The sequence below is a fragment of the Atractosteus spatula genome, chromosome 9 (assembly GCF_055471065.1).
Source record: "Atractosteus spatula isolate fAtrSpa1 chromosome 9, fAtrSpa1.hap1, whole genome shotgun sequence".
In the NCBI taxonomy this organism is placed as follows: Eukaryota; Metazoa; Chordata; class Actinopteri; order Semionotiformes; family Lepisosteidae; genus Atractosteus; species Atractosteus spatula.
The window spans coordinates 15,626,316-15,643,627 of NC_142714.1; the positions used below are offsets into that span (position 1 = coordinate 15,626,316).

General features: G+C 37.4%; 1 protein-coding gene across 2 annotated transcripts in view; it reads left to right on the forward strand.

The window, feature by feature from the left end:
• The first annotated feature begins 431 nt into the window (after positions 1-431).
• Positions 432-17,312, forward strand: part of dpf3 (double PHD fingers 3) — a 70,467-nt gene continuing 53,586 nt past the window's right edge. For both annotated transcript variants that reach the window (XM_088925868.1, XM_088925869.1), the window contains exon 1: positions 432-483. In XM_088925868.1, coding sequence (XP_088781994.1) covers positions 452-483 — 32 coding nt within the window. In that variant the 5' untranslated portion in view covers positions 432-451. The remainder of the gene's footprint in view (positions 484-17,312) is intronic.

Below are 17,312 nucleotides of genomic sequence, written 5' to 3' on the forward strand. Positions count from 1 at the left end.
AAGAAGCACACGAAAGATTTAAAAAGAGCTCTATCATCCAGTGATAGACGATATAGCAATTAGTTTGTTTTAGCCATTAAATGTATTTTAATGAAGATAAAAGGAATTACGGGTACGAAACAAAGCAACAACCCCTCGTCCCCTCAAACTGAGTATGGGTGATAAGATAATTAGTACTTTTATCTGAGTTAGTAGGGACTCAAGTTAACAATACGAAGATAGTTTTTGCTTTGTCTCTTTAAGAGCTGTAGGTATCCAGTTGGTCTAATGTACAAAAGAGCGCAGCCCCTTCGAATGGACTTGACAGTTATTCTCGTAGGCCACGCCTTATCTGGAATTGCTCATTTCGGATTGGCCAGTGAGCCGGACACGTTGGCGCTGATTGGACGTTTTTTTCGTAGGGTTCCCTCAGAACTCTGAGACACAGAATATTGGGTTACAGTGTAGCAAAATGGCGACTGTCATTCAGAATCCACTCAAAGCGTAAGTAATTCTCAAAATTTAATACAGTTATAATTTGCGAACTTTTCTGTTTCTGTTTTTGAGCACCGTGCAAAGAAAGGAAACACAAATAGAAACTCACAACAGAATGCAGTTGTTAGGGCACGCGTACGTTTTGTCTTGTGTTATTTTCCCTATACATCTTGACAAATAATAATTTAAATAGTTTTTTTATTATTTTTGGTGCGATACGTAGAGTGCAGCATGATCACGCTGGGTTAGGCAGAACGTGTTGCAAAGCCGTTGAACGAATTCTAAAAAATGCCGAAATAAGACATTTATACAAACGTATCGCGATTTCGTTTTTATAAGACTGTACACACAAAAAATAAAAAAGTTAATATTTTCACTCTTCGTTGTACTTGCAATGCGCGACAGCTGTTTTCCGTGCGAAAATTGTATTATGTAGGAAAGTCTTTTTGCAGGATTAAGCATATTGATTCATCAGAACTCTTTTTAAAATATATATAACCTTTGTGCAGAACCGCTGATTATTTCCGCAGGTCCTTTGCTGCATGATTGTACTTTTTAAAAAGTTTGTTAACTAGGTTTTCACTGAACAGTCTGATACGCTCTATGCAATAGACTTTCCTTTTAAACGCCGTTTGATAATCCGGTTTCTTGCAAACTCACAGATTTTACCGTAATTATTTCACGATGGTTCACGGATTCTAAACATCAAAGCAGTAAATGTTTTTCTGTCACAGGAAAAGCTTAAGCCATTCGGTATGACCATAGCATTACAACGAGATTCGGGTTTAAAATTTATCTTTTGGTCCGTGCGTGCGTTGCTCGTATCTATTCCCCACAGAGCAGGAAAACAGGAGGTCGCTTTCTCTGGAGGTGTGAACTGCTGTTATTGTTGGGGGTGGAGGATAGTTGAAAGATTAGATTGCTGAATCGACTGTTGGCATTTACTGTATGAAGATGACATCAAGCAAATGAGCAGATTGTTAGTTTCAAGGGTAAACGGGATTACCTAAGAATTAAATGCTACCCTTTGTCCCAGACACGACTTTGTAGATGCTGTTACCCTGCTATTAGTATTACCCCTTTTGCGGAACATATAAATTAAAGAATGATTTTCAGAAAGTTTTACTAAACTCAGAGACTTGTAGCAAGATACCGTCTTGAGTCGTGACTAGTGGTGGTTCAATGTTTTTCGAATGCGAATGGCTTCTACTAAAAAAGATTTTTACATTTAAAATGCAAAACTACAAATATTGTCAATCGGAAAACAAAATGTTCGTTACATAGTTCAAGCTTCCGACTGTTTACTGTTTTCTTTTAATTGTAAAGGTTCGTTTTCTGTGAGTTTAAATGCAAGATTTCCTCATTCACTTGTTAAAGTGTAATTCAAATGGTAAAAAAAATATAAGATATAAGTATCAGTTGCTTAATATCCAGGTGTGACATTTTAAGTTAGGATGAAAGTAAGCAGACTTCAGCGTATTGTAACATGCATGTATCTGTTAAATTTCCAGTTAGAGTGTGGAGGTAAGTAGGAAACGAGAAAAAACATTATTATACTTAGTTTTTTCTAACTTTGTGAATGTGCTAACATAATAATTTACTGGGGCCTGAAAAATGATATTTACATAAAGGTGATGATGCACATTTGTTTGTAATGTTGTCATTTACATGCTGGGATTATGCCCACATCTAGACCCAAATCAATAATCAACAATTTAAGAAAAATGGACACGAGAGCTTGTTTGGTTGACTTTCTTAGGTGGAAATGCCTAAACCACACTAGCTAGATAGAACCCAGACAGAAGGCAACCCCATGTTCAATACAGGAAGGAATATGGTTGTTATAAAAAGACAGGAGGTCATTCAGCCCATCTTGTTTGGTTTTTAGCTGATTGATCCAAGGATTTTATCCGACAATTTCTTGAAAGAAGCCAGGGTATCGACTTCAACAACATGGCTGGGTAGTTTATTCCATATTCCCACAGCCCTTTATTGTAATAAAGTGCAGCCTGATTTCAGTTTTAAATTTACTTCCCCACGGTTTCTACTTGTGTTGTCTTGTTTAGTATTGATTCTGGAGGAGTCCGTTGGGTTGACTTTTAAATACTATACTTGAATCAGGTTCCCTTGTAGTTTTTTTTGTCAAGAAATATTATTTTCTGTCAGCCTGTCAGGGTAGGACATTCCTATGAGCTCCGTAATATAACTGGTCATTCTTCCTTGGAAATCATTTCCTCCATATATATACAATAGTGTATTGTATCAGGAGATGGCATTGAATTTAGCGTTTCCACCTATGACTATAACTTAGAATAATAAGGAAAAGTGTTTGAATTCTTCTGGAAAGTTTAGTCCAATGTAATCCAAAGTGTGTAACGTAAAAATAGTTTGTTTCTTCTTTCTGCTAATTCATTTCATTTATAAATGCCACTATTTTCAAATCAGTAATGTCTTCCTTCTAGTGCTTGAGTGCTTGAGTAGGGGGTTAAGTATCCTTTTAGTAAGTTAATGATTTTTTTAGCTGTAAGGAGAAAACTGAGTAAGTTTGAATGAGGTTTAATAACTAAGGGTGGCAACTGCTTTTTTGAAAAATCTATTAAAAGGGTTGAAGTTTATCATTTCATTTCTTTGCATTGTTTAAAGTCTCCTCTGGCAGTACTGTTTTTAAGGCAATGTTTCAAGAAAATAATGAATTGGGCTGCTCTTAAGGCTCTGTAACCTGGTGTGCCCCAACAGTGAACTGTCTATGCTTTAGCCCTTTTGTTTTATTTTCATTCTTTTCATATACATGAATCCCCAAAACATTCATTTACCAGGTTTTCCTTGTGATATTTGAAAAAAATAAGATTAGCTCAAAAGTGCACATACACAATTTGACATTTAAGTGTGTAAACGAGGGATAAAGGCAAGCAGTCTTTTTAAATAAGGTAGAGAAGTAATCAGTAATTATGGACTAGACATAAGGCCAAGAGTCAGAAGCACTATTCTGGAAGATGTCAGCAAAATGCCATCCACTGAAATCTGAGCTTTGTTTTGTGACTTTAGCAGTGACAAAAAAAATAAATGAAAGTTAGGCTATGACTGCAGCATTCACATCATAGCACATACCTATTATTATTTTCACACAAAGGGTTGGGTGCTCTACACTCAAAATAAAACATGTCCCCTAGAACTAGCTGTACAAAATTATTTGTTATTTTGAAGCTCAATGAGTGTATTTGTGCATTAGTGGTGAATAGTAGTGATTCCCGAGTCTGGTCCTGGAGGAACACAATGTCTTCTAGTTTTTGCTCCAGCCAAGAATCTTATTCATGTGTTCAGTGAAATATTTTTAACTTTATGGCATATTTGTAAATGTGCCTTCAGGTTCTAAAACCAGTTTATGAGTTTCAGAAAGTCCCCTTGCTCAGGCATGATGTCAGATATGTAACCAATTGGATCTCTGCAGAAGGGAAAACAATGCTCATTGTGAACATGCCTTGTGTAGTGTCACTCATACCTGTGTCTGTTTATCACAATTGCTCAACTAGTAAGAGCCATGAAGTCAGAAATAACAACACACAAGATGAGGAGAGGCTGGATATGGTTCAGTGTGCTGGAATTACTGGAAACTGTACCACTGAAGCAGGGTATTTTTGATACTCAGGACAGACCACAGAATCAAGTTAAATAAAATAGCAAGTCATCAATGGAGAGATCAGTTAGAATGAAAACTAGCAGTCACACTATTCCTCCAAGTCCAGGGTTTGGAATCATTGAGTTAGAACGTGAGGATGAAGTCATTCAGCCCCCCTTCCATATCTGATTCCATTTTTCTATAATACAGTATTATAAGCAATATAGGTAATCGGTACTATAAGCAATCAGTACATGACCACAGAGAGGTACCACTGTGTGGCTCTTGATAACATTAAGCTGTTCTTTAACCTTTAACTACTGCAACTTAGATTTCAGTTATTAGGTCCATAATTTATATAATTTATCCAAGTGATGACTTGCTTGTACCAGCCCAGTTATTTTATTATTATGTTAAATCACGTCCTGTCTGTGTGGGTTCTGTGGGAGGGTAAGGTTTAGTGGTGTTAAAGCAGTACTAGTTGCACAGCAAAGAAAGACAGGACAAATTTCAAGCATAACAGCTATGACTGGACAGGGTAAAAAGAGGCTTTGTTCTCCTCTAAAGCAAAGGATTAATCTTTTTAAGATAATGTAAAATTGGCATTTGAGCATTTTAAGCCTTGCCTGAATTATACTGGTGCGGAGGTAAGCCTTTCAGTTATCAGCACACCTCATTTACTTATTTTGTGGTATAGCCTGTCCTGCATTTTGCATATTCTGAAGGGAAATTAGGTTAATTGTCTTAAAGTACACTGTTTTGGAGTGAAGAAGTATGATGGTCACGAATAGGCATCAGGATACTTACAAATATTGTGACTCGATACTGTCTTCTGTTTACAAAATTCTTCTTGAACTGTTTACCACCTGTGGAGATGATTTCAGAGCATTGACCATATCAGGAATACCCATAGCGGGGACACTGCAGTGTCATATCCCAACTGGAAAATTCCCATTTTTTATTGGAGCCATGCTGGTGACCTTTTGAAAACATCACCCAACTGAGAAATAACCTTCAGCACGCAACAGTCGTCAGGCACGCCTACACTAATCGGTCTCAAATGACTTAATAACTAGAAGAACCTCACTCTGTATGCCTTTTGAGATATAGCTGTATACAAAAATGGTGAAGATGACATTTGAATTTGATTATGCATTGCAAGGAAAGTGGTATTATCTTATCTGTAGCCATTCCTTTTCTTAATGGTTGTCAGTTAGGATTGGTATTTCGTATACAGTATGTACAGGGCATGCACTTAATTGTGTGAAGTATTATATACGTGTTTTAGAGCATCACAACTTATAACGAGAGAGAAGCCACTGGGTATACTGTGATTGTACTGTTAAGTATAACTGTATAAACGTATTATCCTCACCATGCTGCTTTTATGAGCATAGTGAATCATCATCAACAGTGTGGTTTTTCAGATTTTCCTTGCTACACTTCCCTTCTCCTGAATGCCACCTATTTCCAGTCCTAAATTCTGCTTGAACCTAATAATTTATATCCTCTGGTCCTGCTCTCTGTTAAGGGTTTTCAGTAATAATTTGTGTTGACTGTCAGTCCTCTGGATTTCGCAAGCTCCTGTCTCCCTGAAGACTCCCCGAAGAAAGGTATAGTTCTTTTAACCTGTCAGTGTAGGTCATGTCTCTTGGTTGTGTGATTTATTTTCTCAAGACTTGGCAGGGCAGCAGCACTTCTACTCATTATCAGTGATCACTATGAGACTCACACAGATGAGATCACACCAGAGTATAATACAGTTTTAAAAGTGATCTTTTTTATTGTATATGCAAGCAACTGGCTCAATGAGAACATTGAGCGTGACTAAAAGTCAGCACATCTTGAATTAGGGCCACTGCTTTTCACATTGACTGTGTCTGCTTTAGGAGGACCCTGCTGTCAAAAAGAAATCCATATCCAGGAAATGAGGTGTTGGATGCAACTGTGGTGAGAGGTGCTTTAGAGTCTTCATCTGTCTTGGGTGGGCAGAGGATAAATTGTATCTTACATAGGTACAACCATACATCTATCTATAGACAGATTCTTACATAGATTGAATTACATTTCTTCTGGCTCTGGAACTCTGGGTTCTGAGGCCACAGTGTTAGTTAGCAGTCTACCACAGGCACCATAGATCCTTTCGTCCCTGTACCAGGCTTGCTGGTTGAATCTGTGTGTCAATATGCTGGCCCTGGGTTCTCTGCTACCTCTCCCAATGAAACACATTGGTTTTGTCAGTGGTTTTTGTGCCTGGGACCTAGGCTGCCACTACTGGTCTTTCACCTTCTGCCATCACAAAATGGCAAGATTCATGTTCAGGTAGAGTTGGTTGGATTTTGATGGGTCTGCCACTTCTTTCTGTGTCTGTCTGCTTCTGTACCAGTACATCTACCTGCCTGTTCATGTTACAGGGGCCACTAGCTTTTGGTGTTCACGCTGTGCCTGCATGAATGAGGGGTTTGTACCTCACATATATGCAAATGTGTTTAATGGGTTGGAAAAAAAGAGACATTTACAGTAGTTATTTGTACTACAAATTCAGCTGTCTCCATGGAATATATATCTTTATTACCTACATGTTTATTTGTAGTTCATAGTTCCTGCAGCTAGGGCTTTCCTTGAGTTAGTGAAGCAGTTTTAAGGATATCTCTCCTTATGTGAAAATTACACCCTTTGTTGTGGACTCCCACAGACGGGCTGCTTCTCCTTTGTCTGAGTGACCCAGCTTCCTGCGCTAACAAATGTTTGTAATTTAAACTGACTGGGGCTTCTTGCTCCACACCAATTCATGCATCATTTATTTCCTGTCTTGACTTTATAAGCTGCAGCATGGGTATTTAATTTGTGTTATTTTCAGGCTTGTGCACTGCTTGCATTCTTATTATCAGTATGTTGACTCAATCACATATTGGTGTTCAATACCAATTTGGGTGCTGAACTCTCACAATCTAGGTTATGCATGCAGTTACAGACCATCTTGGAAAACATATTCTATTTAAGTATATTTCCCAAATTACTAAGGATTATTTCAAGGAAATGAAGGCTATGGAAAGGGATAGGTAGTCTGGTTTTCCCAGTATTGTTCTGTTCCAGAAAAATGCCTCATGGGATTTCTCCCTGTCTTGATACATCTTTATGAAATTGCCTGATTAGCTAGATCCCAATGCAAATGTTTTTGCTGGGATGATTTATCTTGTTTTTTTCTAAACCTGTCTAACTGAATTATTAACATTGGTATTTAAAAGATACACTGAAATTCATTCTGAAGGATTATATATGTAAAATGGTTGTGTGTGTGTGTTGCAGGTAGTTTACAAGCAAAAAACTGATAATACTGCTATAGTCATTAAAAATGAATATATATAACAGTTTTTTAACTATCCATGAGGTTTTATTTTGTCAACATTATTGTATTTCCTAAGATTTCCCCCTGCAGTGGGATTTATATGCATTTTGGCAAGCAGTCCTCAAAGTGTTCCTTGTCATCCTATTGATAGGAGGTATTTCTAGGTAGTTGACAAAAGCGGGAATTCTTTGCGCTTGTGTTACAGAATTCCAGTGGTTGAGTGTGTTGCATACTGAAGAAGTGTAAGAGAAGCCAGGCTCTGTTCCTTATCAGAAGCTGGTGCCTGATTGTTGAGTGCTCCTTGCCCTTGAAAATGGGATCTGGCATCTCAAGGGCTTTTGTGGAATCTACACATATCCGTTCCTTTGAACAGCAAACAAGCATGAAGAGATTTATAGCTGAACTGCTGTACACAATTGTCTGTTGTGAACATTCACCTTTTCTCTTCCTGGCATAGTTGAATTTGCTTAATTAACCACACCAGCATAGTTTTGCCTAATACATTTTCTTCAATGATTGCTTTTCATGGTGGAAATCAATCTGATAAGGTGATAATACAATTTCTGTGGTTGCTAAGGGTACATTTGCTCAGCCCTCTTTTAAAATTGGATTTGGATTAGAATAAGCAGGACACACATTTTAGAGTGATGTCCCAAACGCAAAGCTTCTGAAATGTCACTAAAAGTTTGAAGAAGATAAACAGTTGTCTTTGGGTATACTGTATGTGTTAGTGGGTTTGTTGCCTTTTCCCTTACAGTTTTAGGACAAGTTAAATGTATTGTTGGCAGGTAGGACATTCATAATGAATTAAAAGGTTTTATTTGGTTTTTAGCAATTGCATTATCTTCCAGTACAATTGTATTGTCTGCCAGTTACATGTTAGCATTTTTTACATTAAGCCTGAAGTGTACTATGTCATTATTCCAGTCATGATAATTTTCTCAGTGTTTTATATTTCTGTGTGTCTTAAAGTTTATCATATTTTATTGAACCCATTTTGTGATCCTCTTTCTTTTGTGGTAGCGTAGACCAGGCTTGGTATATCATTCATCTCTTCCAGAAGAATTACTTTGAATTCCAAAGGGTTGTGGGAGTATGGAACAAGCTATTGTTGAAGCTGATACCCTGCTTCCCATCCAACATTCTTACTGTATGATCTTGAGGTATTAAAAAGTTCAAACCTGGCTTAAACATAAAAAAATCACGTTCAAAAGGGAATGACTTTTGAATGAATAGAATATTAAGACACTTTGCCAAACTTTTATCTCTGTCCTTACTCCGTCCTTTTTTATATAAAAAATGTACATCAGAGGGCAGGTTAATTTATTTGGTATCTGTTTTATTGTATCTTGTATTAGTATGCAATTAAATTGTGCTTAGTATAGACCCACATTTACAAAGATAACATAATTTAATACTGAACAATGGGTTTCTTTTCAGTGCTTCTTGATAATTTTGACATAAACAGATTAAGAACATCAAATATTCAACATCTTTGAAAATGCTGAAACACTGATCCATAATCAGTGACCCTTTTTAACATATTTCAACATGAACCCCTAAATGCGGGGATTATTAAACATGGTTTTAAGCTTCATTGTAAGTAATCCTTAGACTCATCAGTCAAACTTTATTTATAAGCACAGTAATAAGGCCATTTCAAGGTAATGGATTGAAAAGTGTGAAAATGTCATATAGGAGTAGGTTTCTGTGGCTTGTGTGGTTTTCTTTTCAAAAATATGCACTGCATTTGTCAGCTATTGTAAGGAATGCGCAATGAAGCGTCTCATGCCCAGTTCTTTTCTCGTTCTTGGAAAAAATTGGTATTCATGATGGTTTGATGTTTTCATTCATTTTTCTGTTGAAATTCAAAAGCCAGACCCTATTACACATCGACAGCTGGGCAGCATAACCAAATAGGACATTCTGACACTTCTCCTTCATATTGCCATCAGTTTTGACAGTCCCTCCCACTCATGCAGCAATGAAAAACAAAACGAGTCTCCTCAATATTCCCTCCAACTACATGCCTGTTTGTTTTCTTTCTTATATCCCTACTAAATTATCCATGAATGCGTATCTGCTCTAAAAATCTCCCAGAGTTTTTAAAAACCTTTTTTTACACTGCATTTACCCTGCAACCCTCCAGATTTATTTTTTTTCCTTTGTCAAGATTAAGTGCTTAAACCTGTTCAGCTCTCGATCATTTAGATATTATCTGTATTTCTTGATATTTAATGGTCTCATCTGCAGCCTGGCAGCCATGTTTCCTGCTGCTTGCTGAAAAAAATAAATTACGAAAGTCTTTAATTCACTGTAAAGTGCAGAGAGCTTTGTGATTCCGATTATGTGTTAAACTGATCTTCAGATTGTAGCATTTTACAAGGAAGTAGACGGGAAGACTCTGCCCCTTTAAGTAAAAGAGAAATGCGGATTAGCACTGTCCCAGGATCTCAGGCCCATCTGTCATGGGATGCTGCAACTCAAGAAAGGTGCTGGGCTTCAGCGTTTCTCCCATCTGCTCAGTGTCTGTGCATTGGTGAAATGATGGGAGCTTATTTAGCACCTTCCCATTCAACAAGGCATTATTAGCCCAACCTACTACCAATACCAATGCTATTGTTATGAAAATGGTTCTCATACTTGTAAATAATCGTGAACTGTATTATGTAAAGAAATATAAGGGGAAAGGGGAGATCAATCTGTTGTCTTTATTACAGCAAATGAATCAGACCGAACAAAATCAGAATAACAGTACTTGCCTGTTGAGCTTCCTTATGTTAGCTGCAGTATGCTGAAGACTAGGTGCTGTTATACCCAGGTAAAGACGCAACTCCTGATGGAACCTCACCGGCTGCTTTGTTTCTGTTCCAAGAGCACGGGGCTGTGCAAGCTATCATAAAAAATGCAGGGATAACAGAAGGCTTTTCACATTTGAAAAATTCTTATCAGTGTAAATAGCCTCTTCTCCATTTGGCTAAGAAAAGGTACATTTTACGACTGTACAGATTTCTCTTCCTAAAAGCTGAACAAAGCATAGCATATTAACACTGGACAATGCAAAGGCAGCAATGTTCTTGTATTTGTCTTTATATCATACCTTTAGTTTGTCATGATTAATGGTACTTGGGATAAATATTATGCGTGAAAGATGGGAGAGATGTTAACCTGCACAGTGTCAGTGTTTCAATTACATTGTATTTGAATTTTAGCTACATTTTATAGTCTTTTCAGGAAGCATTTGGGGTGGAACACAGGCATGGTAATCTGTGACACACAGTTGGAATTGAAATGGCCACGTTCTGCACTTCCTGCAGTAGTCCGTTCCCCTCCCCCATTCGGTGCCTGTGTGTCAGTGTGAGTGATGGGGGGGACTGGCTGTCTGGATGGGCTGCTGGTGGAGCTGAACTCAAATCACTGAGGCACCCTGAGAGTGGGTGTGATGTTAGCCCTGAAGTGAGAATTCACTTCATTTCAAGCCCTGGTAGGCTTGCCTACTTGGCTTTTTTTTCTATCACCCGACTAATGAAATTTCTAAGTTATGGGTTTAAGGTTACAGTAAATTTTTCTCCTATGATTTGACTCTGCATCAGCGCATCATAAAAAGTGATAATTGCATGTACTGCTTGTTGCTGTGGCCTATTAGACTGCACTATTCATTCATGCCAGCTTTTAGACTATTAGCGGGAGTTTGCTGCGAATTCATGCTATCAATTTGTAGGTGAACTGTTACATGTTACAGCCTCTTGATGGCTTTATTGCAATCAATAATTATAATACTGATTGTATTGAAATACTGAAGTAAAAAGATTGGAGTAACTTTTTTCTAATTTCATTAATAAATATAGAAACTAAATATTTACTTTTAATTGATACATTTAGAAATTGTTTAAGGGAAACTGAGTATTTCCTTATATGTTTGCAGAATATGTATTGATTTGTCTCCAGGCCTCTTAGCTAATTAAGGGCGTCTTTCAGCTGGCCAAGAAAAAATGGAAAATTGAAAGTGGCGATACGTGTACTTTACTCTCTAAAGTGAGTGATTTGTTATGGCAGTTTGTACAAGCTTAAATAATAAACAATAAATTGGAAAAAAGATCAAAGTAAGTGGAATTTCAGCTAGTTATTTACCATTGCTGGCTTGTGTTTTTATTTATTTTTCCTTCAAAAAATGTCATTTCTTAATTTATGGTAGCAGTTATTTTTATTCTCAAGTTTTAAGTTAGTTCGGGTTAGTGTTTTGTATTTACGCACCCACAGCTTTAAATCTATTTGCCAAAGGTTTTGTTTTTCATACCATGTAGAAAACTGTGTTATAAATGGCTTGATCTGAAAATCAGTGTTTGGTATAATTAGTATGTGGACTATACTAAACAGTCTGAGATGTGAGCTTTATATCTTGTTTGATTGGGTTAATATTGTGTTTATTGGAGGGGTTTTTTGCAAAGTTTTTAAAAGGGTAATATATAAATAAGGTAAATGTCCAATGTCGAAACTGTCCAAAAATGACCAAATTTCCTCCGATGTCAACATCTGTTAAAAGTTATTTGATTACACTACACTGAAAGTTAAATGGCAGTTTTAAAGGCAAATGTATAATTTATAAAAGAAGAATATTTAACTTAGTCATGGAGAATCCTGTCAGCCTGGTGCAGTATAATAAAATTCAAATAATAAAATCCCCTTTTGTCCTCAGATGTGATTTAACTACCATGTAAGACAGTTACAATTTGTGTATCTTTTTGAGTATCTAAAAAAAGAGCAAAAACACACGACATAAAAATGTGTTCATATTTAAACTCAAACATACTTGTAATTGGAGCTTTGCAGAAGTTTCACAAGAAGAGTGTTAACAAAAGAAAACCATGTTGTTCACTTTCGTAGGGACTGGCTTTTCCAAGCCGCTGGGCATGTGAAATTAAGGTCGGAGGAGATACTGGTATTGGAATCTTTGCATGAGTCGGTTTTGATGAAGGCTGTGTTTACAGTACTCCCTACCTGACATCAATTTGAATCTAATCTGTCTCCCTAGGTAGGGTGACGATCTTGTCTTAAGTTACAGCGGGTATGTTACAAAACAAAGCAGTATTAATTTAGTGCTAGACTGTAGAAAAGTGGGAATTTTAAGAAAACAAGTGTGAATGAGCAATTATGTTTTCACTTTAAGTGAGATTTTATCTAAAATGTCTAGGTCTGTTTTTTAAAAGGGTGTTGTCAGGATAAAGTCGGCTGCTTCGCTTTGTGTCTGTTTAGACACTTGTGTTGTTGTGCTGCTATTGTGGCTTCCTGTGATGCAGCCTGGTGCTGTAATTGAGTGTCTCGGCTTCATTTCCCTTGCCATATGCTGGCACAAGCTGATCTTTACCAGAATAATACCACAGTATCACCCAGACCTTCTGTGATGGGAGACAAGCTGTCTGAGAAACTTGCAAAATAACTTATCTGAAAAAATGTCTCAGAAAACGATGGCAAATACTAAAGAGGAGAGTTTCTTTTGATTTTCTTTTGTTAAAGCTCGAGTGTGACTTCCTCCTTTTTTTTTGTTTGGTTTAATTAGACATACAGGAGAAGTGTGCAGGTGCCTGAGGAAAAAGCTTAGACAAAAAAGGTTATTTGTGCGTTGCAGTTGCCTCTTCATGCCAGCGTGTAAAAATAAAAGATCACAAAGCTGTCTTGCCTGGTAGCCTTTATCCTTAACAGTGGGGCGTCTCCAGAAGACTGCTCTTGATTTCACAACGGAGGCAGTAATCTTATTGATAATCTTTGTTTTGGCTTGCAGCAGCTAGACAGAGCTGTAAGATCAGTGTGTAAGACTTTACGTGGTCAGCATGGCAGAGATTTTATGATAAGCAGCATCTTAAGACATGCAGGACAAAAAGTGGAAAAGAACTGTAATCTGGAAGCTCATCAGCACCCTTTTTTCTGAAGACTGTTTTTGACGCGGTTTGAGTTTTCTGATAGTGTTTATCAGTACAGAGCCTTTGACCTCAAAAAAGGATCAATATGATGCCCATATTGCACATATTGCATATTTAATACTTGCTCCAAGCTCTGGACTGGATCGCAGCAGCCATTTCTCACAGCACACAGCAGTAAGACCACAAGAACAGCTCCAGGGTGAAAGATAGCCAGGAAATTGTTTGTCCACATGTCACCATACTGGGACATACATTTTTTGTCCACAAAGTAGAATGTTAGTTATTAATATTAATTAATATTAGCATAACCCAGCAACAATAAAGTAATTGTTATGTTTAAGCATTTAGTTAAAGCCATAATGTAGTAAAATAAATTTTTCAGCATAGCTAAACAATTAATTACACATTCAGATACATATTGATGGTGTTGTGGGTCATTTAATTAAGTAAAATGTAGCCCCTTGTTTGTTTGGGGATTGAGAATCAATGATTGGCACTGGAAATTCAAACTATGTGTATTCTATCTAGGGTGCAGTTATATCAACCTGCAGATTCCTGACTAGCCTTAAAGAAAGGGACTTGAATTGACTCAATATAAATCTGCTTATGAAGTAGATTTATGATGAAAGTACTAGTCATTATAGTACAACCCATTCAATTTAGGGAGAGAATCAATGTTGTTAGGATTCATAATGGAAGAGCACTTATTGAAGAGAGTCTTGTTATCTCATAATGAAGTAAAACCTAGTGGATGAGGGCTTTGTGTTATCTGCACCTTTTATTTTTTTTACCTTACACTGTATCCTACTATTTGTTTTTCTTATAGTTTCTACTTACATTATTGTGTTATATTTACTACATAGATTATCTGCTATGCTAGTTCACTCTGACAGCAGATGTAATTTTTAGAGATCTGTGGAAACTGAAAGATGAAATAGTGTTTTAATAGTATATCCATATTGTACAAGAATTGTTTCTGAATGGGCAAAAGAAACCGTGCAAGTCTAATTGACCACTTTAGTAATCTCTGAAAGGACTGCACAGAGGCTGTTTGTACTGGATTTATTTATTAGACAACAACACAAAACAAACGACTCTGAACATGCATAGAACAATCAGTAATGCAGGAAAATTAGTTGAATTGTGGTGTGATGCAAAACAAACTCAACACTTGAAAAACAATCAACCAATTGTTTCTCCTTTAGTAAACACTGACCTTTGCCCTTGTTTGCTAGAGTGTTTCAAGGATAAAACTAGAAACAGCTAATTTCTAGGTCATTAAAGAAGCGTCACTGACGTCACTCCAAAGTACAGAATGCAGTTACTGTCCTGAGTTGGACTTTCCATTTGTCTTTCCCTTTAATAATTTTATTGATAAGGCAAATGGCTGGTTGGGAAGCAAAGCTGTTTGTTTTAGAGGCCAATCTGTTTTGCTGCCTTCTCCCTGTGACAGCACTAAATAATTAATTGTCAATTGGATTAATGAGCGTGTAATGAGTTTGTGCAGTAATACACTTCTCCTGAATGTGCTGAGAGGGGCTAAAGCTCCTTTCCTCCCCTCCTTTTTATACAAACACAAATAACAGAGCCTGACCGTGATGGATTACTGCTGTCTCTTTATTCCCCCCACACTTCCACGACTGTCTGCTGACTGCTTCTCAGCATAGCAGCAACCCCGCTTTCAATATCCATCTTTTGAACAGTGTGCGAATAAATGTCCATTTTGTAAACCAAATGAAATGTTCATGGATCCTGAAAGGTCAAGCAAAACATTGAGGTGTGGCTAACATTGCATCAGGGCTTCTCTTGCTCTTCAGTGGTTATACCCAGTTCTAAAGTGATAAGAGTTAAAAACTAAGAATAATGTCATGTTTAACCATGGTAGGTTTGCTAAAATGGCACAACAAGACATTCAGGTAAGCTATTTATCAACCATTTTGAGAATGTCTGATATTTTACAGCATTTTGTAAGATTGAGTATTATAGAAGGCTCTCTTTTTAAAAAGAGAAGAGGCCTTAGGGAGGTTGATGTTTGGGGGGTGGGGGGGCTGAAGATGAAGGATGTCTTTGAAACCCAGCAAGCAAACTGGGGAGGTGGTTCGTTGCACAACCCCTGTGGAGACTGATGTCTGGCTGCAGAACGGCAGTGCTGTATTGAGTGTTCACAGATCGCTCAGCTCACTCGCATTGAAGTGCTCACCGCTGGCATTTCACGCTACTGAGTCAAAGAGAGAGAGAGATCATAGGTGTCTGAACTGGAAAGAGATCGACTGAGCCGAATATGAGTCATCAGGAAACATTTCAGCTGTACTTCTCCGGTACTTACAATAACCTGTGCCTCCTTCTTAGCTGCAGTACAAGTAATGGGTGTCATGATTACATCACTTTGCTGTTGCCTGTGATGGAGAGGATAGTTCCTGAGGTTCCAATGTGTGCCCTTTATTCTTAGCATTGAGATCTTATTGCAGGGAATCAGATGAGACTTGTGGTGTGCAGCAGTTTGATTCATTTCAGGCTCGCCGAACTGTAAGTATATTAGACAGCACAAACATTTGGGTATTTTAAATTTCCTTAATTACTTTCAGTGCTTTTTTGTGATCAAGTGTGTGAGGTTCAACTAATATTAAATCTTTACTGTGTCATGAATATAATTTGTGAAAAACCTGCAGATGCATAAAATCTGAAACTGATCAAACTGTCTCACAATGTGAGCCCGGTCTCTTCCCCTGTGCTGTGTGATCCTTAGTGTCAGAATGGAGAACTTCTATTAAGCCATCATTTTGTCTTCATTGCCAACACTGAGATAATGCATGTTTTCAAGGTGCTGCCCAGGATGTGCATCCTTGAATGTCAGTTATACGTTATGTCCAAATAAAAAAAAATCTTGTGATTCAGAGAGAAGAGTGCCTCCAACTAGTCCACCAGCAACAACTTGTTGTTTTAGAGATCAGTACTAGCTAGGCTCAGCAGGCCCTTGGGAGCAGGGGTAATGCAATCCAGTGCATTGGCAACTGAATCAGACATGCTTTTTCTGAGCATCATCATCTCATTCAAGCTAAATAACTTACATCAAAATAATTAAACTTGACTGTTAATAATAATTCACATACCGAATCTATCCTACGTTGGACAGATTTTAGAAAAGTCTGTGTACGATATTATTTCGCTTAACATTCCACCGGTGTCCTCTTATAATTGTCCTATTTCACACACAATAATGTACAAAATAACAAATTAATTGAATGAATTTCTTCAAAGAAGGCATCTATATTTACATTTTAATGATAAAGTTGAAACAAAATCTCTAAAATATATTGGCCATTAAAATTTAGATTTAAAAACAGCTGAACATGGTTGGAAATGTCATTTTCTAAAGCGAATGTCCCAGACCAAAAACAAACCAAACTGAAAGTGAATCATCTCTGCTTTGAAAACAAATGATGGTGATTTCATTCATGGTTGCAGTGTTTATTTATTTAGCTTTTAGTTTGTGTCCTCAAAAGCCAGAATGTCCAGAATTAAATGTGTTCCAACTCTGTTTCTCTATCAGGTTACTTAGCACAGTCTACCCCTGCTAAGCTAATTGTTAGGCCAGGCCAGTGAGTCACAGACAAGGATCAGTTCATGTGAGCTGCTAGCCATACAGACAGACTGGTTTGCTTGGCCAGCAATGGAAGTGGGGTGAAAGACACAAGAGAGCTACAGCCAAACTCCCTGTTTGTATAATCATTTCTCTGCAGGATGCGACCTTATTAGGCATGTGTCCTTCCTAAGTCATCCAACCAGGTCTGTTTTTGTAATGACGTGTTTTCCTTTTTTTAATGACCAGTATGTATTGCCTCAATACCACTTGCTGCTTTTATGTTGCAATTTTAAATATGGAATAAGTCGCCTGATCTCCTCTCTCAACGTAGGGTGGGTTGACTGTTTTTGTGCAATCCAAAAATAAAATTGT